This window comes from Melozone crissalis, unplaced genomic scaffold (genome assembly GCF_028551555.1).
Source record: "Melozone crissalis strain CALT ecotype California unplaced genomic scaffold, PUWL_Pcris_2 ptg000004l_1, whole genome shotgun sequence".
Lineage (NCBI taxonomy): Eukaryota > Metazoa > Chordata > Aves > Passeriformes > Passerellidae > Melozone > Melozone crissalis.
The window spans coordinates 7,847,758-7,870,880 of record NW_026535782.1 but is presented as its reverse complement, the minus strand read 5'-3'; the positions used below and the strand labels follow the sequence as shown (position 1 = coordinate 7,870,880).

Sequence of the window (23,123 nt, the reverse complement as noted above, 5' to 3'; positions counted from 1 at the left end):
TGCAGGCAGGGGACGAGGGCCACTGTTCCGCCCGGGAAGCGGGGAGGGAGCAGCCGGACATCCCCTGCGCGCACGGGGACAGCCGTGCCGCAACCGCCCGGGCAGCCGGGCCACCGGCCGAGACCTCCGTTGGCTGCCCCGCAACCTCCCGGGCCGCCCCTTCCCCCCGGCCCCGGGAGAGCCGAACAAAAGGGAACGGAGGGACCAAAGGACAGCAACCCCTTCCCAAGGGTCCTCGTCCGGGGATGGCGAGAGACACCGCACCCCGCTGTCCCAGGGAGGTGGCGCCGGGCTAGTAGGTAAAGGTATGGACACCCAAAAATAAAATTATTATTATTATTATTATTATTATTATTATTATTATTATTATTATGCCTCCGAGACAGCGAGGCACTCACCCTGCTCGGAAATCGGAGCAAACTCTCATTCACGCTCCCCGCCGTGCCCAGGCCGCCGGAGCCAGGCGACGCCCCGAGAGCCGCCGCTCTGTTGAGCGGGGCCGGGCGCGGCCGGGGCCGGGCGCGCCCGCTCAGCCCGGACAAAGCGAGCGCGGCGCTGCTGCGGGCGAGGCGGCAGCAGGTGCCCGTCCGCCGCCGCGGCCGTGCCGAGCGCCCCGCGCAGCCGCCGCCGCCGCCGCCGCAGCGCCCGAGCCGCTCGCCGGGGCCGCGCTGCGCGCCCGCCCCGCCCCCGGCGGCCCCGCGGCGGGAGCCCGCAGAGGCGGGGGCGGGCGGAGCCGGCGGGCGGGCTATGGGCGGTGCGGCACGGCCCGGGCCGCAGCGGCGGCGCACAGCGAGGCGCCCCGCCGGTCGCAACCCGGTCGGGACCGGAGGCGGGTCCCGGTCTCGCGGCCCACCCGGCGCGGCGGCTGCCGGATCTGCGCGGAGCGGCAGCGAGCAGCCCCCCGGCCCCGCCGCCCGCACCTGCCCCGCGCCACGCCGGCGCCTGGAGCTCGCCTGCGGAGGAGTCCAGACGCCCAGCAGGCAAGACCCTCCCCTGCGCTGGCTGCCTGCGGTGCGGCAGCGGTGGGCACCGCACGCCGCAGTGTCCGCAGCGGGGCTGCGCTGCCCGGCCGTGAGGGCTGCAGCACCGCCGTGCCGCGATGCGGTGTGCGGCCAGCGCTGCCCTGCCCTGCCCTGCCCTGCCTTGTGCTCGACCCTGAGCCCTGCAGAGTCGGGGCTTTGTCGTTCCCCGGGCTTGGCGAATGCACCGGCACGGTGTCAGCCTTGCCAGTGCTTTGCTGCCATGGTGGGAGTCGTATCGCCGGAGCTCAGTGCGCTCCGGTTAACCGGGGCTGAAGGCGAAGCCCGGGCCGGGCACGGCCGTGGCGGGGCTGGGGCCGCAGCCGGCACTGACTGACTGCAGTGGGGCAGCTGTGCCCACGGGCCGGGCTGGCCCTCGGCAGCCTCACCGCACACATGCCGGGGAGCCTGGGCCCCCGGGGAAGGAAGGGATTATCCTGTGTACAGACCCCCATTGTGTCAACACTCTGTGAGGTTGTTAATTATTTAGTGAGCGTATAGGGCTGTAAACCATTGCTCATGCACTGTTTGTTGTGTTTTGTGTTGCTTGTGGTTAACCCTGATCTTTTTTCCGTAGCTTAAAAAATGCAGGGAGTATACGCCATAGGAAACCCTTTTTTTTCTCATTCCTCTCACCTCCAGTCTCACGGGTTTGGTGATGCAGGGGCTGCCCAACCGAGTGGCTGCTGTGCAGCCTAAGCAATATTATATTATACAATTTTGTAATGATTTGTCTACCTCAGAATGTGCCTCTAGCGCAGTGGCGATGAGCCGGAGTTTGCTGCGCGGCGTCCTCCAGAGAGCCCTGGAGAGGGTGGCCCTGTCTCCAGTGCTGGTCTCCGGCAGATTTGTCCCTTTGCAGGGTGGTGATCGATGGCACGTTCTGTGCTCACCAGCGTCCTTGTATTTCACGTCATCTCGTGCCCTTTGCATGCGGGCTGTGTAACTCTTTCATTTTTTGATATCAAGAATTTATGAATCAAAAGGTGGGGGAGTGTGGAGGCTGAGTCAGATCGTGAAAAAGGAAAGCCAAATGAGAGCGTGCAATTGCATATCACATTTACAAACATGGTTTCATTCATCTCCATATGTTGCTCCTGTTACTACTAATAAAGCTCTGGTTTCTCAGACTGGAGCTACCCTGGGAACACTGATCTTCCTGGCGTTTTTTCTCTATAGCCTCCATAGTATTTGTGTTACAGTATGTTATTTTCCTGATTATGTTTTCATTATATTGAACAGGTTAATATCAGAAAGAACTTGATAATATGAATGTACTTCCCACACACTCCCTCTTGTTCCTATTATTTGATGTTGAGAGGAGTGACAGTTTATTTACAGGCAGCAATTTCTTTCCCTCTCTACTGGGTAAATTAACTAATTATAATAACAAAAAAAAAGAAAGCTTTTTTTTTTCCTGGGTGCTTACCCCTGTTTCCTTCCTCTTTCTTTCCTCATTTTACTAATGGTAGCCAAATCCAGCATGGTGATTTTGGAGCTGCAGGAAATTTACCTTTATCTACCAAAAGATTTCTACAGAAGCCTCTATAGGCAAAGGGAGCCAGAGACAAAGGTCTGCTTTAAGCAGAATGGTGTCTGGGGTTTACATCCCCAGCAGGGAGGTACAACTGTAGAGTGTTCAGTAATTAATTTAATCCAGCATTGAGAGAGAAGGAAGAATGATTGTATTGGGAAAGAGGTTTTTGTCAAGTATCAGATGTAAGATTTAAGCAGCAATTTCAATGACCTTTGTGATTTCTGTTTCAGACAAAAGGCAGCAACCTAGTACAAGGGTATCATTACCTTCTCCCAGCATTGTCCTTTGTTCTCCTTGGGTTTAGCCTGTCACTTCCTAGGGTTTGCCTCTGTCCCTTGTTGGGACGGCAGCACCTCTCACCCGTGACTCTCAGAAGTGCTGTGCTAGCAGGTGATTTATTTTTCCCCACTGCTCGTTTCCCATCTCTGCTGTTCAAGGTCTTTTTTTCTTCTTGTGGCCCTTCTTATGAGTTTCTCTTTCCTGTGTCTTATTTATACTTAAGTATTTCTGCCTTACCAAACATTGTGCTCATTACTTTATCTTCCTCCTCTGTTTTTTTCTCCACTCATTTGTTTTCTCTCATTTTTGTTCTCTTTCATATATCTTCCTCTTACATCTCTTTTTTTCCCCCTCTGTGTCATTCTTTTTAAAGCCTCTCCTTCTCTCTCTCCTTTCTGACATCTCACTTCTGTCCACTGCCTAACTCTACCTTCCTCTTGACATTTCTTCTCCAAGCTATTGCTTTGGTCACTGTCCTTTTCCTCCCTTATATTTACATATATTTTACTTTGATATTATGTATATATATGTATGCATGTATTTCCACTCCACATCTTTCACTCTCCAGCTGGAAACAAGAAATTACTCATGCTGATAGTCTGATCCTATTTCATCCCTTCCTTAGCACCTGAAATACACTGCTCCTGCCCATCCTCAAACATATGTATTGGGTAGACTGAAGAACTATGTGGAAAATGTTCTTAAATTCAGATGTGTACTTGAGAAAGCATCTTGCTCAGGCTGCACTGTGAACAGAGCAGATGTTGTGCTCCCACTGACATTATTAGAGGAGGACTTTAGGGCCCTTGAAGAAAGAACCTCAAGAACCTAATGACATTCTTTTTACGTTTCTCAATTTCAGGGGGGTTTTTGGTAAATAAAAAAACTTACATTTTAAGTGAGGGACTCTGCCATATCTTTGAGATATCCCTTGGATGCTGGACTGACCCAAAATAAGACATCCCAAAACATTTTTCTTTCTTCCCCCCCAGTTGTTTTGTTTTATGCATTTGTTAAGCCAACCTTGTGCAGCTGTTGGAAGAAGTAGCTGCACAAAAGTGGCTTAACAAATGCAAAAATTGGAGAAATGCTTTCTCCTCAGCAGAGCAAAGCTCTTCCTCTGGAAAGGGTTCTGTGTGGGGTGAGACTGGGATTTCAGCTTGTCAGCTTCCCTTTTTTCTGGAGCCAGAGGGAGAGGAGAGAGCTGTGACTGCAGGATCATATGCATTAGGTGGGAGATGGAAGAGTAGATGCATAACCCAAAAATGCTACATTAACCTCAGAGGGTAGGGGGAAAAGTTGTTTAATAATTTTTTCCCTTGACTGTCACTGACTACAAACATCACCATTGAGGATTAAGGGCAATTGTTAGATTTTGCTATTTAGATAAGAATCTTAGTTTTTAAAAATATAATTTATTCTTTAAACTACTTTTTTTGTGTTGTTCAAAGAGCTTACTACTAACTGGCTGGAATGAAAACAGCTCCATCCCACGGATTCCACCTCCGCTTTCTGGCAGCTTACCTGACTCATAAAGAGAGTGGGGGGTTTTATGTGCCACCTACAGCAGCTCAACATTTTCCTTTGTGGTGTGACTTAATCACCACCCTTGTCATATTATTTCATCGACCTTCTTGGAGTAGGAATCCTTTACCTTTCAAACCAGCCTTAAAACTTCCTATAAAAATAGGGCGATGGTTTTTTCCTGAATTTGGTGAAAGGGCATAGGTGGTCCAATGCAGCAAGGTTTTCTGTGTTATTTTTTAAAGATAACTTTTACCTGAGGACCAGAAGAGAGAGTTTTCATTTGCAGAGGATGTATCTGTGACACAAGATGTGTCGCCTGGAGAGTTGAAATCCATCAGCTGAAGGTAGAGGACCATCCCTCAAATAATCACTGCAGGTGGTGTGTGCTGAGGGGCAAACTGTGGGCTTTTGGCCACCATGGTCAAGGATGAGAGTGGACAAAATTTGTCAGAGGCAGTGCCTGTATTAGAGTCAGGAAAGACAAACATGCCCTTGGGCACATCAGATCTCTCCTTATAACCTGTTTGTGTAACCTCTGTGACTGTCTCTTGTAGGGAGAGAGATCATATGAAGTAGACTGATATTTGTCAAGCAGAAAATACTGCTGAGAGAAGACTGCAAGGTCAAAATGAAAACAATAAATAAATACATAAATAAATAAATAAAAACAGTAAATAAACACAAAGGTGGCAATGCAATAGGTAATGTGTACAGGAGGCAATGGAAGAAGGGGTAGGAGAACAGAACCACCCCAGGTTGTTGGGAGTTACAAAGAGGACATGAGTTATGCTAGAAAGCTGGGGCAGAATGCATTTGACATTTTTTCTAAAGAAAAAACATGACATAGGGGAAGGGCAGAAAGGAAGGTATTCTGGAGCTCAGCACTTAAAGATAGAACCAAGTGTGAAGAGAGGCCAGGGAAGGCATTTGGTAAGAGTCTCCTCATTTCTCTGTCACAAAGGCAGGTAGAATCAAGGAACAGCAAGGAAAGGGGAACATTGAAAGGACTGAAGTGAACCATTGGTAAATATCAAAGAAGGAAGTGTAGGGAAGGGAAGCTGCTTGCAGGTTAACAGAAAGGCAGAAGTCCTCTTTGGTCCTCTGGAGGACCTGGAAATTGACTGCATGACAAGTGGGGTTCTACAAGATGGGAGACAGAGAACATTCTGTCAGGAAGGAGCTGTCTGACCACACCTAATATAAATATAGGCTGTTTTCATTCTTGATGTGTTTGTCTTAAAATGCACTGCAGGTGCAGCAGCTCTGCCCTGAAGATATGGAGGCTGCAGCTGTCTGGACCTTCCATTTCCACCATCCTCCTTCTTGCATGCCAGAATTAACCCCATATTATCTCCTCTCCTGCACTGTGGGTCCTCAGCCCAGCCCCAGTCATCCTCCTTACCGACTGCAGCTGCCTGATAACTGGGACACAACTTAAGAAAAGGACTTGGCAGTCACCTGCAAAGATGTGCTTCTGCAAGCAGAGGCACTGATGAGCTCTGTGGAGGGAGTGTGCTGGGGAGGCACCAGCAGGGAGGGAGGAGAGCAAAGGGTGAGCACTTCATCTGAGGGAGAAACAGCTTGGGAGGCTGTTGGACTAAAGCAGTGGGGAAACTAAGGGCATGGAAAGCTCAGGAGGAAAGTGTATGTGGGAGGATGGAGCCAAGGATGGTTAAAAATAACAGTCTTGTACAGCTAGTATGGCACTCCACTGGCATTTTAAACCTGCTGTCTTTCTGAGTTTTGAAAAGTGAACTTTACATTTAATTGTTCTGATTGCTATTGACCATCCAGGACCACTGCCATTTTGTCCAGCAGGCCCCATTTTCTTCACTGCTGGTCCAGTGGTTGCAACCAGGTCTTCAGCATATTGCTCTTTGCATCCTTGCCTGATGTAAATATTGGTGTATCTCCAGTTATACCTTGATTTCTCTGGAAGGGAGATGGTGTTTTTTAGCTTGCATCAACACAGTGACTAGCACACAAAATTCATGCAATAATGATCTATCACAAATTAGAGGTAAATCAAAACACTATTCACAAGCAATTTGTACAGTGTGGAGTTCGGGCATGGGCTAACTTGACAGCCATTTCTTTTAAAGTTTCTGGAGAGCTGCCAGTTTTTCAGCCCTGTGGCTGTTCAAAGTGCTGTGGTAGTCTCTGTATGAATACCACATGTGAGACAAGACCAAGTGGCACAGATCTGCTGGGGCTTTGAACCTCCTGGCACTTGGAATCGATGTGAGGAAAAGAAGGAAGGAACAATAAATAAAAGAATAAAGGAAAGCGAAGTACAAAGTGAAGAACATCTGTGCATTCTGATAACAATTCTTCAGTAGCACAGCACCATAAAAAATGTTGCCTGGTTAATGTAGAGCAGTTACTTGCTATGCTGGAGCCATTTCCTAGAATTTTTATAATATCAAGTTTTGTCTTTGAAATATGGAAGGAATGGATTTCTTTGTCTTTCTCTGCTCCTCCCTTGCCTTTATCCTCCCAATTCCAAGTAAGGATGTAAGTGAGGTTCCCTTTCATCTCCAGTGTAAATTTATTCATGAACATTATAAAACTGTTGGTCAGTTCTTGTTTCAGAGTTTACTCTTACCTTCAATAACTCTTGTGTCTTTAGTGCTTGCCCCCATCTGTTTCTGGAGAAAAGCCAGCTTGTCTCTTCATGGGAAGCTTTGCCAGACCTGGCTGTCCCAGCCCTGCTTCTCTCCTTCCATCTAACAGACTCTCCATTTTCCTGTTTCCTACAGAAGATGACCTCTAATGCTCAGAGGACTCTCTGCCTGTGGTAATGTGATCTGGTGGCAGCAGCAGAAAAAAGTGTCAGTAGTCTTGGATCGTGTTCCCAATCCAGTTATTGAATGATCTGGGGAAGGACATTTATCTTTGTTTCCCTGCAGGCTCCAGTAATAGTCACACATCTCTGTTTTACAGTAAAATTGCTTTTACCATGCCAAATTAATTATTAATACACACATTACAGTATTTTCAGTGTCCTGTAGAAATGAAATCAGATGCTGTGTCACTTGCTGTCCTTTAGTTTGTGACATGGCATGCAATCCTTTTGGATATACCTGTCTGGTACCTGCTGTGTTTACAGTCTGTGTTCCCAGGCTTTATCACCATTATAAAGCAGCTTTCACATATCCCTGACTTTTTTTATTGCATGCTTTCTGCTATTTTTTCTGAAACCATTTTCAGGACTTGCTGAAATGTGAGTAATGTAGCTGGGAAGGGCTGATTGAAGTGAGAGACTCATTTAGAAGGAATGTTTGACATGATTGATTACAGCTGCACACATCATGCCCTTGCCTGACATTTCTCCCCATGTAGGGGGAGACTTGGTGGTGGTGAGGTCCAGGTCTGTAGAGCATGCATGCCTTAGACCCATATAGATACCTTGAAGGTTGTTAAAAGGTTTTGCTGGGTTTATTTTATCCATGGCATTGAGAATATGTGGTAACTACACAGGTAGATCACTACATGGTGATGTACCAATCACATCACTCATAAAACCCTTCATGACCTTAATCTTGTCTTCAGCCTAATATGGGCACGTAGCTTTCCACTTCAGTGTGGGTTTATGTCCAAATTATTGTTCTCAGTCAGTGTGGTTTGGCCAAAGTACACATTTTGGGGTACAATCCCAGCTTTTTGTTTCTTTTTGCTACCCCAGTTATCCATGGTGCTGGAACAGGGCTACAGGAGCCTGCCTAAGCCTGGGTGAGGGGTGTGTAGGAGGAGGAGGTGCTGCATGTGTCTGCATTGGTTCCCACATAACTCCTACCTTAACTCAGAACAGCTCTCACTGCTTGGTGAAGCTTCTCCCTCTGCCACCCACTCTCTCCCCACGGCCTGCAGGTGTTGGGCTGTAGCTTCTCTCCTATTTTTGGCTGAATGGCTGAATTAGCACATTTTTAATGGATGCCTATTTCAGCACTTATGAAAATAGTCTAGAATTTTGATAATTCTCCATTACTCCATAAAATGCATAAAAATAGTTTGCTTGAATGTGATAGCAGTTCTTTAGGCTTATTGTCATTACTAGTTTAGAGACCATGGTTCCACTGAAGAAGGAGATATTTAGATATAGCAGCCTTAGTGAGGTTTTGCTCTCCTCCTTTTCCAGAGAAATTGAAATTATGTGGATAAAGAGCAAGTGATTTTCATTTTTGATACAGCACAGAGCAAATTTTTTTTCAAATCTGCAGTTTTTATTTTCAATAGCATAGGGTGCTATGGAATAAGTAAAGCACTTTTCTTCCATTGGTATTACAGACCCCAGTCATCTCTGATTTTGGTTCTCACACCCATCTCCACTAGTTTGTACTTTGCAAACCACCAAAAAGATAAAGGAGAGGTTGTGATGCTTGTGAGCAGTGGAGCTGCTGTGAAGCCTTGCTCCTTCTGCCCAGCAGGATGGTCCCAGGTCAGTTGGGACAATCAGCTGTCCTTACATGGTGAGCAGGCTCTGACCTCTCCCTGCCTCCAGAGCAGTTTTGCTGAGTTAGTCTGAGGATGGGAGCTAAACCCTGCAGTTGGACACGGGGCTGCTGCTGACAGGCTGGCTCCCAGTGGGTCCAGTTGAGTTCAAGTGGGATATGAAGGGAAAATAAGGCTGTGGCTTGAGGAGAGGATTCATGGCAGAAGCAGAAAATCCTGATGATCCTAAAACTTGGGGAGGAAGCTCATGCTGTATTTTATGTGTGAGGTTTTGAGTTATTGATAAAACACCAGGAAGGAAGTGAGCCTGCTTGTGTTCTCTGTTGGGCTTCCTGAGGATGCTTGTGATAACGCAGAATCACTGAATGGTCCAAGTTGGAAGGGACCCACAAGGATCATCAAATCTAACTCCTACAGGTTTTTCTGAAACCCTGACCATCTGTGGGAAAGCTGACTGGAGTGTAATTGCAGCACATGCTGTACCAACTGGGTGTACCCCACACACATTTAACAGGTATGGGTCCATAGAAAACATCATTTTTCTTTTTGTATTTATTGGATACTTGCTCAAGCATTGAGATCAGAGCTATCCCAAAGCAAGTACAAAATGAGTACTCTTACAAAGAGCAGATAATAAAGCTTTTTAAAGTGCTCCTTCATTAACAGTAACAAAACCTTGATAAAATATGAGGTCGGATTTTTGTGAAGTAATGAGCCTTTTGAATTCCAGTGAAATCAATGTCAGCTGTTGATGTTAAACATCTCTAAACATTATACATGTGCTTTCAGACCTGTGTTAAATCCCCATTGACTTCAGACACTCTTCAAATCAGCATAAGAACTGCAGTATTTAGTCTCCCGACAGTCATTCTTCTTGCAACATTGTCTCTCTATTGCTCTAGTTGACTCATGGGTAAGATTTTATTTTCCTTAAAATTTCAATGTATCTTCTCTGCAGAGAGCTCTGATGTAGGGCCCTGCTCCTTACTTTGTAGGTAATAATACAAAATCTCTGACTGATACCCCTGCAGCCCTGAGAATTACTTGCAACTTGGGCAGAAGTAGCACAAGAAATTACAGCTGTTACTGTGATTAAACAGTAGAGAACTGTAGAGAACTCCCAAGCAATGGGTTAACACAAGCAAGATAAGAATCAGTCAAAGAGCTCAGTGCTCTGTTCTGCTTGTATTTGTTCTAAAGAAATCTGAAAATCTACGTGAGCATCATGGGTCTGTGTCAGGGACTGAGTTTGTAGCATTTCTTTCTTTGTCAGTGAGTAGAGGTCATCTTCAATTTTAACCTGTAGTCACAGCCCTCTGTTCACTACAAGACTGCATGTGTATATCCGATTTTGAAAGGTAGCCATTAAATGAAAACCTCACAGGAGCAGAGATACAAAGTGCAGCAGAGCATGTGGAACTGAGGATGGGGTCTTAGTGCTGTTACTGGATTACTTGGGAGGAAACCTAGGATCTCAAAACTGTCTTCTGTACCCCTCCACCATTGGAAGAAATCAGGCATTTCAGATTAGTTTACCTTATTCTAGGAAATTCTCCTCCTCCTTACTTCAAAGCAAATATTACCTCATCATCACATGCTAGACAACATACCAAGGGAAAAATTCTCCTCAGACCAAAATACAACTATCAGTTTTTGCACGAGGCAACATCACCAATGTCTCACAATGACTCATCATGCATCTGCTTTATACCTGAGGCAGAGCTTGCTACCAGATAATCACAAATATTGTTTGTTTTCCCAACTATGACTATATAATGACACCTGACAGATGAACAAGTTCTTGTATAATAGTAGATGGCCATGCATAATAAAAAGGAAGAGGATTTGCAGTTTGCAGAAATTCTCTTTTCCAATAACAGTCATTTGCTGACACATTGTAATTTGTAAGCTATATTTACCAGATCTCACAAGCATTTCAGAGCAGGTGAATCCATTAGAAAACCTTTTCCTTTTGGTGGAAACATTCCCTAATTTTTTACCCTTTGTGCTTCAAAGAAAATGAAACAAAATGCAGCAGCAAATTTCATTTGGTATTTCTTGGCATGCAGGAATAAATCCAGGTATTCTTTCTTTTATACAGTAGGAGAAAATGAGGAAAAGGGAAATAATTGGACAGCATGGAGAGAATATTCTTATTTAAGGGGCAGAATTATCAGCAGGTATCTGTTGGTTCTAGGAAGGATTAAAGTAGAACATCAGAAGATTAACAAATATCAGAATTTCAGATGTCCAAATGATGAGAGCTTGAGTTTTTTTCCTACAAATATTTAATTTGTCACCTCCTAAGAACAAAATGCTGATTCTACAAATGTAACTTTTATGGTTGAATAGGAAATTACAGAAAGGGCATGGGGATATACAGTGAATGCCCCAGAGCTCATCCCAGCAAGGACAGCCTTCAGAAAGAAAAAAAAAAGTTTAAAAAATCCAAGTGCTGTTTCCAGCTCTGCATGAGGAGAGGTCCAAAAGGGCAGCTCACAGCCCACCCACGGTTACCCATGCACACTGCTGGCAGCAGCTTGGCACTGCTCCTACAGACTCAGCAGCAAGGCCAAAAATGAACAAAAATCTTCCCTGCTTGTCTCTCTCCATTGATATATCAAGCCTGGGGAGAGGAGACATTATCAGATTCCACGTGGGATTTCTCATCAGGCTCTCCCATTTCAGATCTGAGAGACTGTGGTGATTTGTATCTTTGAATATGTTTTTCCGTTCACTTTCCCTTTAATGATGCTGAAGAAAGGAGTGTCAGCACAAAGGAAGATGTATCTGTCACTGGCACTGCTCTGGTTTTTGGCAGCACTCAGGCTGCTGCTTGGAACTGGCTGGAAAAATTACTGTGCTTGGTTTTGTTGTTGGTTTTCTGAGGAAGGAAAAAACTGCCAGCACTGATAACTGATTTAACTCGGAGCATACAAAGCCATAAAGAAAAAAACTTTCCCAGAGATTTTTCTCAAAGACCTGAAACTTTCCAAATGTGCTGCTTGAAAGTGCCTCCTCATGCATGGCCATGGCCTGCATCCCAGGGACCTCAGTGGCCTGGACCTGGAGGTGAGCATCATCTCTTCTTAGGAGTCCATGTGGGAATCTCAGGCTGCAGTATCCCATGGGAGATGTCAGTCAAGGGAACACAGCTCATAAAGTGTTCATAAATTTCTACCCCATTTCAGTCTCCAAATGTCACAGAATGGATGAGGTTGGAGGTGCCTCTGGCAAACATCTGGTCCTGTCCATGCTCAGAGCAGGAGCAGCCCCTGTGGGTTTCTCAGAGTCATCTCCAGTTAGAGACTGAGTATCTGCAAGGATGAAGATCCTGCAACCTCTCTGAGCAACCTGCACCCAATGCTTGGTCTACCTCGCAGTAGAGAAGTCAGTCATGCTGGCAATGCTTCCAAAATAAAAACCAATAATTATTAACCTCTTCAGGTTCTCTCTCCAACTCTCCCTCTCTTTTTTTTTTTCTTAAGGAAACAAAGATATGCAACTGTTTTTATAAAAAGAAACCGTTCTCTTGAAGGTCACTTTTTGTTTTCCTCAACAAACTTTCCACAAGGACACTTTGGGAATAATCCCACTAGTTGTGTACTTACACCAGAGCAGCACCTGCTGTGGGTTGCACTGCACTGTTGACAGAAGGATTGGTGATACTGTTGACCATTATTAACATTATTTATTCAGCACCTGGCAAATGCACTCAGGCTCTGCCTGCTAGGGACTGCCCAAATAAACCACAAAGAACACAACCTGTTTTCAAAGAAGGTGATATTTACCTGTTAAACAGTCAGCTGCAAAGAAATGGGTGGAGGGAAGCACAAGCTCTTGTGCTGATCTCTGAACTTCAGCATCGTTGCTTCCCCCATTGCAGCCATGCATGGGAGGGGAGTGAGATCTGGGCTGTGCTACCCAAGGGTGTTGGCTGATCTAATGGATGGAGATGTCCTGTGAAATCACTGTGGTGCCTGTTGGGCCCTCTATTCATTTTTTTAAAGCTGCAATAGAAGTGCACTTAAGAATTAATACTTACTTTAGAAGGACATACTTTTCAAAATGCTTAAGAAATATCCGTTTGCATTTTTCAGTTGTGGTGTTTTTCAGTCAGGAAATGAGCTCAAAAGAAAAATAAGCAAGTGCACAGTTATTTCTTCCTGTAGAAAAATCATTTTCCATTGAAAAGGCATATTTTCAAGTCTACAAACTGGGGATTTCTTTTCCCAAGACTGTTTCCCAAATAGATAAGGAAAGGAAGAAAACTTGTGATTTCACCAGAGGAAGAAAATGTTGCGTTTAAGTGGGCAGGTGTCAGTTTTGAAAGGTGTCCAGAACTTTTGGGGCAGTCCAGCACTTGCCATTCCAAATGCCACCACTGGGAAGAATGCCAGAAAAAATTAAGGACATGAGGTGGCAGAGTCAGAAACTTGTCACATGAAAATCACATCTTTGGAGAAGGAACTGCTGTTCTGGAGCAGAAACCCAGCTCTCAGGACACTAGTGCTGACTTTGGCTTCCAGACAGGAGGGTGTTTGGGAGGGCTGTGGTGGAGATGTCTCTCCACTGCATCCCAAGCAATGCCAGCCTGCCCCTGCAGCTGGGCACAACCCTGCCTGGGATTAGCCCAGCTGGGCACAGCCCTGCCTGCAGTGCCCAGTGCTGGTCCTTGCCCAGGGGCTGCCAGAGCTCAGCCCAGCCCTGGTGCTCGCTGCAGTGGGAGGCAGCCCCACACAGGCTGCTTTGGAGCCAGGGAGGGGATTTGGAAGCAGGAGCTGGTGCCCACGGAGGTGTGGGTGGGCACATCAATCCAGCCTCAGGATCAAAGGTGTCTCCTCCCACAGGGAGCAGCTGGGAACTTGGTCTGGGCTTGTTTGCAGCAGTGCTGCTGCATCTGGCTGTGATGCAGATGGAGAAATCAGACATCCACTCACTCTCTCCCAAGGAGGAGAGGCAGGGCTGAGCATGCAGCCATTGCCTTGGCACAGGCACTGTTTAGGTCCTTCTCTGATACTCAGAGTGTGCAGACCATATGTTACATCCCAGCTTTCTCTCTTCTGTTTACTTCTATCCATTTCCCATGTGCCAGCAGCCCTGAAGCTCTTTTTTCTCTACCAGTCTCTCTTGGCCAGCAGACTGTAATTCCTAGGCCATCTTCAAAGGAGATGCACAGCAATAAAACCCAAGCCCTGGGGTGATGCTGTAAGCTCATCCTGCAGCAAAACCTGGAGGAGCCTTGTCTTTCAAGGGAGCATTTGAAGTGTTCTCTGAAACACAAAACCATTTACCTGGTTGCAACACAGTTATTATTGCCCTTGGCCCATGAAGTAAAGCACATGTAAATTTGTAGTGTAGGGGAGGCACACAGTTTTTTCATGGGTTTACATACTGGGTTTTTGTTACTGCACTTTGGATGAGAGCAGTCAGCTGCAGGTCATGGCTTTGCACGTTGTGACCTAATGAAGAAAAACTCAGAGGGAGGATCAGGCATCTTGGTGTAACTGTGCAGCAAAGGCTTGCTCTCTTGAAAGCAAAAAGCATCAAATAACAGGAAATAATTTTTTCCATCAACATGTACCCTGAAAGCACTTTGCTTTTTGATTCCTATCCACATTTCTGTTTCTCAGCCAGGTGATTCCTGCCACCTCCTCTAAGCTTTTCTACTCTCTGGTATTTTGGATAGCAAACATGAATACTGATATATTCCTGTAGCTCAGCCAGAATAGCTTAAAACTATTATTTTTTATATTTCACTGGAAAACATGGTGTCAAACAATAGCCACAGAAATGCAAGCATCTTCAAAGTAAACTTCTATCTTCATGCAAATAAAAAGGGTTTATTGGAGATTGTAAACCACGTAAAATAATTTTGACCAGTCTCATGTGCCTGCAGTGATACCTTGCAACAGTCTTGGGCCCATTCCAGCAGGATTTGATTTAATCCATGCTGCAGTTAGTGTTTTCTTTGGAACTGCAGTGTTCTCAGAAAGATGTTCAGGCTCCATCTCATATTTACTGAGCAGATGCCAATTAGGCTTGCGTTCAGAGATGTTGACAAGGCCAGCGTTGTAGGTATTTAAACAGAGAACAACAAAAAGCCATACAAAATCCAGAGAAATTCTTGCTGGCAGTTCAAAAATGCTCTTTCAGGGTCATGGGGTGTTCATCTCAGATTCTGAGCTGTTACTTGCCTCCAACTCAGACTCTGTCATCTTACAGTACAATTATTCTGTAGAAGGTCAAAAAATAATTAGAATTTTTTTATTTTCTCTCCAAGCATCTCCAAGACACAACAAAAGAGCTCTCAGGATGCCAGAGCCAGCGAAGTCAACCTCAGCCCCCAAAAAGGGCTCCAAGAAGGCCGTCACAAAGACGCAGAAGAAGGGCGACAAGAAGCGCCACAAAAGCAGGAAGGAGAGCTACTCCATCTACGTGTACAAGGTGCTGAAGCAGGTGCACCCTGACACGGGCATCTCGTCCAAGGCCATGGGCATCATGAACTCCTTCGTCAACGACATCTTTGAGCGCATTGCCGGCGAGGCCTCGCGCCTGGCGCACTACAACAAGCGCTCCACCATCACCTCGCGGGAGATCCAGACGGCCGTGCGCCTGCTGCTGCCCGGCGAGCTGGCCAAGCACGCCGTGTCCGAGGGCACCAAGGCTGTCACCAAGTACACCAGCTCCAAATAGCTGTGTGTGTGTCCCCTCTGCAGCAGCACCATCGAGCGCAGGGCCCTCCACGCCAGCACAGGCAGGCAGCCATGGTGAATGGTCACAGCTATTGTCCACAGCAATCTGCAACTGGGGATGGGCACGGGAAGCTGCCCAGAGGAGGAGGAGACAGTGATCTGGATATCAGCTGGTTTCCATCATCTGCTCAGGATGTGGGAAGGACCTGCCGAGGCTGGCAGTGGAGGCCCCTGCTTTTACATCTCATTCAAAGAACTGACCAGCCATGGTTTATCCAGTCTCCTCTGTGCTTGGCAAACATTCCTGTTTGGCACTGGGAGGGGGGACTGGCAGCAGCAACACAGAGACACCCTCACTGAAGTCTTCCTGTTTGACTGCTTTCTCACAGTCATCTGATATGGGTACTGAGGAGTCAGCATCCTCTCCCTCAGAGCCTGAATCCCTCCTGGTGTGCAGTGCCTCAGCCCACCCCGTGCTGGCAGAAGTGGCATCAGCAGCTCCCAGGCACATATTGATTCAACAGCTATCTGTGCTTGACAGCCTGTTTTAAAGAGCAAGCCTGGCAGGCAGGCAGATGCCCACGTTGATAGCAAGCACTAATCCTCCTCCTTGCTCCTGATGGATGAGCCATGGAGCAGGATGAGGGTGCTGGAGCTGCCCACTGCCTCCCACCTTGTGCTGAGGTGGAGGGATGGACAAGGTGGGATGTTGGGAGTGGGCCTCTGTCTTTCCTGGCTGCTGCTTTGCCTGCCTTAGGACTTGCTTTGGCATGCAAGACATTGCTAATTCTGCTGCTTTTCAGAGACTTTTCCTGCCTTGATGCTGCCTGGGTGTTCCCTTCCACCATAAGTGTGGGCAAGATGGGGTGGTGCCCGTGGGGGTCCCCTCTCCTGTGAGCAATAGGGTGATGCAGGACAAACAGCACAGATGTTGTGGGCAGGGACTGAGGATTTGGGAAGCATCTGGTGTGGGGGCACAGGTGGTCAGTGCATTTTGAGGGATGGGAGGAAGCTGGATCCCCTCAGAGATCACTGCAGGCAGCTCGCCTGGCCCTGCCCTCCCTAATTCATTCAGCAGTTAGAAAGCAAAAGCAAAATTGGAGGCTGGGTGGATATATAGGGACACTTACCTGCATCCCAGATATTTAAAAGATTAAATAGTTTTAAGCTATTTCAGATAGTCCCCTTATCTTTTCAAAGTCCACAGTAAGGTGAGCAATAATAAATTCATGATAAAGCCATAGAGGTTAATGGAGGAATGTCTTGGTTACAGGTTTATCTTGCCCAGACTGCTGGATAGCAGAAGGGCCTGTGTAGAACTGGTGTGAAGTTGAAGCTTCCTACTCAAACCACAAAATTAGCCAACATTAAAAAAAATCAAAGCCTCTGGTAGGCAGTAACATTCAAACAAAAAATATTCATGTCTAAAATAACAACAGCTTTCTGCACTTACTCTGTAAATAAAAGGAGCAGTAAGGAGATAGGATCCAGAACTAAGTTCAGATTCTCCCTAGGCTTCAGGACCTTGCTTTTAATTAAAAGGTAAATTCATATCCCAAAATAGCAGCCATGCAGTACATTTCTATCTTTCCCCTGCCTTTATCTCTATCCTGTTTCTTTACACTTTGAGAGTGATTGGGACCTTTGGCAAATTTATGTTGCTTTTGGAGCTGTAGGGCTCTGCAGCTCCAGAAGATTCTCATTGCAGTCATTTTTCCAGCTGGTCTGAGGCATAGCCCTGCTCAGAAGGCTGGGAGCAGCCTGGGGTCTCTGTGCAAGAGTGAAGGTCAGTTTGTTTGTGGGCTGCTCACACAGCCCTGCTTTGGGTGTCAGCACCCCACACTTGGGAGGGGGCCAGGGCCACATCTCCCAGGATCACCTCCCACACTCTGCTCAGTGCTAACACACAGCTGTGTCTCATAGCCTGGTGCTGACAGCTCTCAGAAAGAACCAAACCCATCTCCCTGGGTGCCAGCACCCACAAGGAGCAGCTGCCAGCAACAGCCCCTGTATTCAGTGTCAGTGGCATTGGTAACCTGGGCCTCTTGGCCAGGACACTGTGCAGGTACAGCTCAGTACTCCCTTTTGTTTCCAATCAGTCAGAATCAGATACCAAAGATGAACATGTACCTGCAGTGGGCCCAGAGCCACCATCCTTGACACCTGTGCCACAAGAATCCAGGCAGTGGATGATGCACCAGGAGCACTGTTGGGAGTGAAGGGCTGGGTGGCATTGCTGGAGCTTTCTTCTTCTGTCCCTGTGAGCTGCAGGTCAGAATTCATCCCTGTGAGGAGCTCTCTTGAAGGCAGGAATTCAGAGTGGAATGAGCCCTCTCCAGTCCAAGCAGTGTGTTTGAGCCAGGACACATCTCCCAGGATCACCTGGCACAGCCTCTAAACTCTCACTTTTCTGAGCAGAGTCCCACTTGAGTCTCCACAGACTGCAAGAAATCAAGAAAATAAAATTAGGGTTTGGCCCTGCAGGGTCTCCTGGGCAGCTCAGGAGCCAGGAATGAGGCTGGGCACTCAGATGGGAGCTGCTCACTCCATACTCAGAGTACTGGTTCCATTTTCTTCTGCCACTGTTGTCATTCTCCATTTTTGGAGATTGTTTCAGAGAGGAGAACCAGTGATTTAAATATACAAAATACTTGAAGGCTTAAAGAAAACTTTTATATTGTCTAAAGCCAAATGACTGAGGCTGATCATGTCCATGCATTTATAGTTTAGGTTGTCCTTTTATGCATCATTTGCTCTTCACTGTCCATTTGTATTTTTTTTCACTCACTCCTGACAATGTGAAGCACAGGATTGAAGAACTGATCCATATTAAAACAAACCTTTTTTTTTCTTTCCTTTCTTTCAAGCTTTGTTTTAACCCTGTTCTGGTGGCTGCTCTGTTCTGTCATACATTTGTGCCAGCAAAGGGAAGGGATGATCCAGGAAGGGCAAGGCTGGTATAAGCTAGGACTGACACAGAAAGCATCTGGGAAGTTAATGTACAGGACACCATCCACACATCCAAATGGGAATTAGTTTGCATGTGATAAGCTTGGGCTAAGCCTTAATATTAGAGGCAACAGAAGGTGGTCTGAAAGTTCAAGGATTGATTGTCCTGTAAGCAGTCTGAGGTGTGACATATTTCACAGTTTCCTGGTAAGGAGATTTGCTGCAGAAGATGGATTCTGCACTACAGGATCAGTGCTTTTAAAGAATACATATTTCCAGCTCTGGAATTGAGAAAATGTTTTAAAAGTGAAGATAATATACCAAGCCCCACTATCCCTACCTGATCCCCTCTGCAGTCCCAAAAGCATCTCTGGGCCATGCCTGTGTTTTGCCAACTAAAGTAAATCAACTACAGATTGAAAGTTGGAAAGGAAGATGATAAAGGTAATACAGCCTTGATACTAACCTCATATTAACCCCAAGGATATCACTGTAAGTGTTATTTGTTATTTGTTTTCATGTACAATTTAAAAGAGAAAACAAGCTGCTATAGATCTTCTGATTGTCCACCCTGCTTCCCCAGAAGGGCCTAAAGTCCATCTGCCTTTCACAGCAGAGTTCAGCCTGTAGAGGAGCGGAGTGTGGAGGCTTGCTCCTGCTCAGGACTGACAGGTTTTTAGTGAAGCTTGGGGAAAATGAGCAAAAACCATTGTGGAGGATGAGTGCCTGTCCTGGGCACAGCTGTGTGCCCCACAGGGACACTGAAGAGTCCTGCCCAGTGGAGCTGTGTGGCCTGTGCACCCTTACTCTGGTGAGAGGCAGCCCCAAGTCCTGCCACCCCTGGAGCAGAGTTTGGCATGGCCTCTGCATAGCCCTGAGCTTCTGTTCCATCACAGCATGTCCTGAGGGTTTACATCCAGACCAAACTGTTTGCAGGCAAAGGAAGAATGGGAACTGAATAATAAAAATCACTTAGTGACAGAATTTGAGGGTTTCCTGGGACCACCACCTGGGGAGCAATCTTTCATGCTTACTCCATGCATGGTATCTCTTGGGCTTATGTACACAGAGTTTTTCTGACAGTAAGTGTTACATCAAGTATGATCCATGTTAAATTGCTGCTGGGTTATGACTTTAGTGCAAATTACCTGCTTTCTGTTAAGTGTCTAAATAAAATGTAACTTCCATTCTGTTGGAAGTCAATGGTACCCAGCTGTTGGGGTGTCTTTGCTTCTGCCTTATCACTAGTGTTCCCCAAGCCCTGCATTTCTCCCTCTCCATGATATTTCCTCCAGGCCTGGGGTGACAGCAGCGACCCTTCCAGCAGAGATGGAGCACAGCTGATCTGACAGAGGGTCAGTCAAAAACCAGAGGAGTCCCTCGCTGAAGGGATATCACAGGCTGCCACTGGAGTCCTCATGGGCTGTCACTCAACCCAAACATGAGTGCAACATCAACATCTGTTTTGCTCAAGCTCTTCCAATGATCTTGTCCCAGGCAGAGCTGAGCCTGCCATCTGTCCTTGCCACACTCCTGCTTGGGGTGTTTCTGCCTAGCACCCATCATCTACCCCCAAGCAGGAACAGTTTGGACTGAACAATGTGAGATCCTGTGGCTGAAGAAGTGTTTCATGCACATTCAGAATTTCTGTTAGCTGAATTAACAATTGCTAGCACTAGAAACATCTTTTCTTGGACTCTGAGAATTTTATAGGCAACAGCCATGGGATAAGATGTAGCATCTGAAAACCCCAGAAAGAAAAAGATCTTCCCTTTAAGGAATGGTTGGTAAATACACTCCAGTGAAACACTTACCTGCTGGACATCAGTATCATAATGCATTCCCTGGAGTGGGAAATGCAGGGGCCATGCTGGACACTGACTGCTGGAGAAACAAGACTTCAGACATGGCATATAACAGCAATCAGAGCTAAAAGTGTTTCTAGTGTCTCTAAAGAAACACAGGCTTAACATAATTGGGAAAATCAGCATTTAGAAAAAAATTCCCAGCCTATAACTAGCTCATCTGAAATATTTATTTCCAAGGAAATAAATTTTGCTACCTGTACTGATTTCCATTTTCATACTCCTTTCCAGAGACACACCCGCAGTGCAATTTCAGAACAGAGCTGACACCAAGGTATCACAAAGACCCAAACCAGGTTATAAAAGGTAGAGCATAATTCTATGGTCGTGCTTCTCCAGGATGTTGGGAGATAACTTTTTTTTAAATTATCCAGTTATTATCTAATAATTACTGACTGGTTATTCAAAGACCATTAGTGGACTCAGGTGCCAGAATAATGTTGGCAGAACCAAGTGGAAGAACTCAGGAACATCAAAATAAATTATGAGAGGATGAGGTTTGAATTTAGAGGAGCAACCCTTCCTGCAATTAGTCCATCTGTAGAGCCTTTGCCAATGGCTGCTGAAGATGCTAGAACTGGCTCAAGGACAAACTACTGGTAGAAAAAGTCTTTACGTCTTGCTAAACACATAAACTGTGCTGAAAACTATTATAGGCTGAGAGAATATAGAAAAGAAGTGACTGGATTACATGAAAGATGTAAGAGATGTTTTGTTTCTAAAATAGTTAGGGTTAATAAACACAGATGTTGTGAGAATAAGGAATGGACCTTCTGCTTTCTCATATAATGGAAAGCTGTTCTCAAAAGCATTTCTCGTTTTCTCCCTTGAAGCAGTTGATTAAAAAAAAAAAGAAGAAGAAGAAATACACCATTTCCTGCCTTTTAGTGTCTGTAATGCTAATTCCATCCCCTGGCAATAAAAAAAAAAAAAAAAACAACCCAAAACTCTTACAGAAATTAATTCAGAAGAAGATTGAAAATTCTTACAGATTTAACTGTCTTCTAATAAAAGAAGAATATTCCAATAGTAATAGAAATGGGAAGGTTGGTAGGAATGAGGGAATGAGAAAGGAATGGCAATGGGTGGGTTGGTGTAAGGCACCAGAAGGGACCAAAGGCAGGAGACTGTCAGTGATTGCTGCAGGATTGACAGATGCTGGTGAAAGCTCTCTGAGGAGCTTACCAAGGTGCCAGCACACACAGTGTGCTGCTGTTTGGATACAGGAAATAAAGGACAGGGAGTGAATCCCTGGTAAATCCCGGGGCTGGAGCAGGATGGACGGTGTAGCTGCTACCAGAAAAGGTACAAAAGGCACATCCAGAGGCAGCACATGTCACCAGTTCAAGAGCAACACAGGAATGTGATGCAGACATGAGGGCATCATCCCTCATGCTCAGAGCAATTGCAAAGTTGGGCTCACATATCCTGTGTGCTGGTCAGAGAGCTTGGATACATCTCATGAGGGTGCTGCTGCTGTAAAATAGCCTTGACTGCCAATGAGGACACAAAGTCACCCTCCTGTAGGGATTTGTGTTCAGTTTGCTGCACTGTGGCTGCTCATCAATCTTTTGGGTACATCCAGCCTTGGGGCAGGAAAACTTTCCCATCTTCTGGGCACCGCTCCCATTTATGGGCCACTAAACCTTCTCCTAATCAGGTGTGGAAAGGATTCTTTATACAATGTACAGCCCTATTTGCCAAGACTCAGAAAAATGTCCAGCACAACTTTTCAAACAAACCAGGAGATGTTTCTGACCTAATCTGCCATATGGCTCAACACATTCTGGTGAATACAATGCCTGCCTCTGAAAAACTCACTCTGATGGGAGAGCTATGATATGAGCTACGAGGGCAGCTGATCCAAGCACCCAGTGTCCAAACTTTGCCTGACACTGCCTGGGAGTAAAAAACAAAAAAGGAGGGAACATAAGTGCACCACACTGAATTTCACTAAAGTGAAGGAAATGTGAGGGTATTGAATTTTTTTTTTTTTTTGGTAGCCTTTTGGTTTGTTTGAAGTGCCATAGTATTCAAGGGGTTCAAGGAACCCTGGTCTTGCAGGCACAGATGGAAACAGGCTATTGAAGTGCTCCATCCCAATAAAACCTGCCCTTGCACAAAGCTTTCTGAGGCATGACTAAGTTATAGCAAAGTGGGAGGCCTGCAACAGTGAGGGCTGCCTGAGCATGTTGAGAGGAAGATGGTTGCTTTGTTGGGAGGTTGCTTTTTTGGGATGAACATGTATCTCACAACTCATTTCTCCTGTCATCAAGGTAATAAAAAGTCACATCTGAGTACTGACTTCAGAGATGCAGGATCCTCCCATCTCTTCCACAAACACCCTGCAAATGCTGCATCCACTGTACTCACACCAAATCCACGCTGCTCCCATGCTGACTTGCACTCTGGCCCTGAGTTAAAGCCAAGCAACTGCAGCCTGAAGTGGAAAATCCACAGTAGAGTGTGGTGGTGTTCACGGGGGTCCCAGGATGAGGGAAGAGATGAGAATCTTGACTCCATGTTTCAGAAGGCTGATTTATTATTTTTTTAAAAGAAAATTATATATTAAAAGTTACTAAATGAATGGAAGAAAGGATTTCATCAGAAGGCAGGAAAGGAAAAGGAAAAGGAAAAGGAAAAGGAAAAGGAAAAGGAAAAGGAAAAGGAAAAGGAAAAGGAAAAGGAAAAGGAAAAGGAATGATAACAAAAGCTCGTGACTCTCAGAGAGCCTGAGCCAGCTGACTGTGATTGGCCATTAATTAGAAACAACCAACCTGGACCAACCAAAGATGCACCT

The 23,123-nt window shown here is 46.0% G+C and overlaps 2 protein-coding genes across 5 annotated transcripts in view; one reads left to right on the top strand and one right to left on the bottom strand.

The window, feature by feature from the left end:
• The window catches only part of GRAMD4 (GRAM domain containing 4), a 72,808-nt gene extending 72,295 nt beyond the window's left edge, over positions 1–513 (bottom strand). The window contains exon 1 of the mRNA XM_054279390.1: positions 399–513. Coding sequence (XP_054135365.1) covers positions 399–427 — 29 coding nt within the window. The 5' untranslated portion in view covers positions 428–513. The remainder of the gene's footprint in view (positions 1–398) is intronic.
• Positions 282–19,666, top strand: LOC128938837 (histone H2B 5-like). 4 transcript variants are annotated; one of them, XM_054279427.1, is made up of 3 exons: positions 891–980; positions 2,787–2,946; positions 15,098–19,666. In XM_054279427.1, the coding sequence occupies exon 3, from the start codon at positions 15,130–15,132 to the stop codon at positions 15,508–15,510; it is 381 nt and encodes a 126-aa protein (XP_054135402.1). In that variant the 5' UTR covers positions 891–980; positions 2,787–2,946; positions 15,098–15,129; the 3' UTR covers positions 15,511–19,666. The 4 variants fall into 4 exon arrangements, with proteins under 4 accessions (XP_054135393.1, XP_054135402.1, XP_054135377.1 ...); XM_054279418.1 differs by lacking the exons at positions 891–980; positions 2,787–2,946 and adding an exon at positions 282–305; XM_054279402.1 differs by lacking the exon at positions 2,787–2,946 and having other exon boundaries at positions 897–980.
• The last annotated feature ends 3,457 nt before the right edge of the window (positions 19,667–23,123 follow it).

What these genes read in the sequence shown, in the direction of transcription:
- LOC128938837 (XM_054279418.1), top strand. Translation starts at nt 15,130, where the DNA reads ATGCCAGAGCCAGCGAAGTCAACCTCAGCCCCCAAAAAGGGCTCCAAG.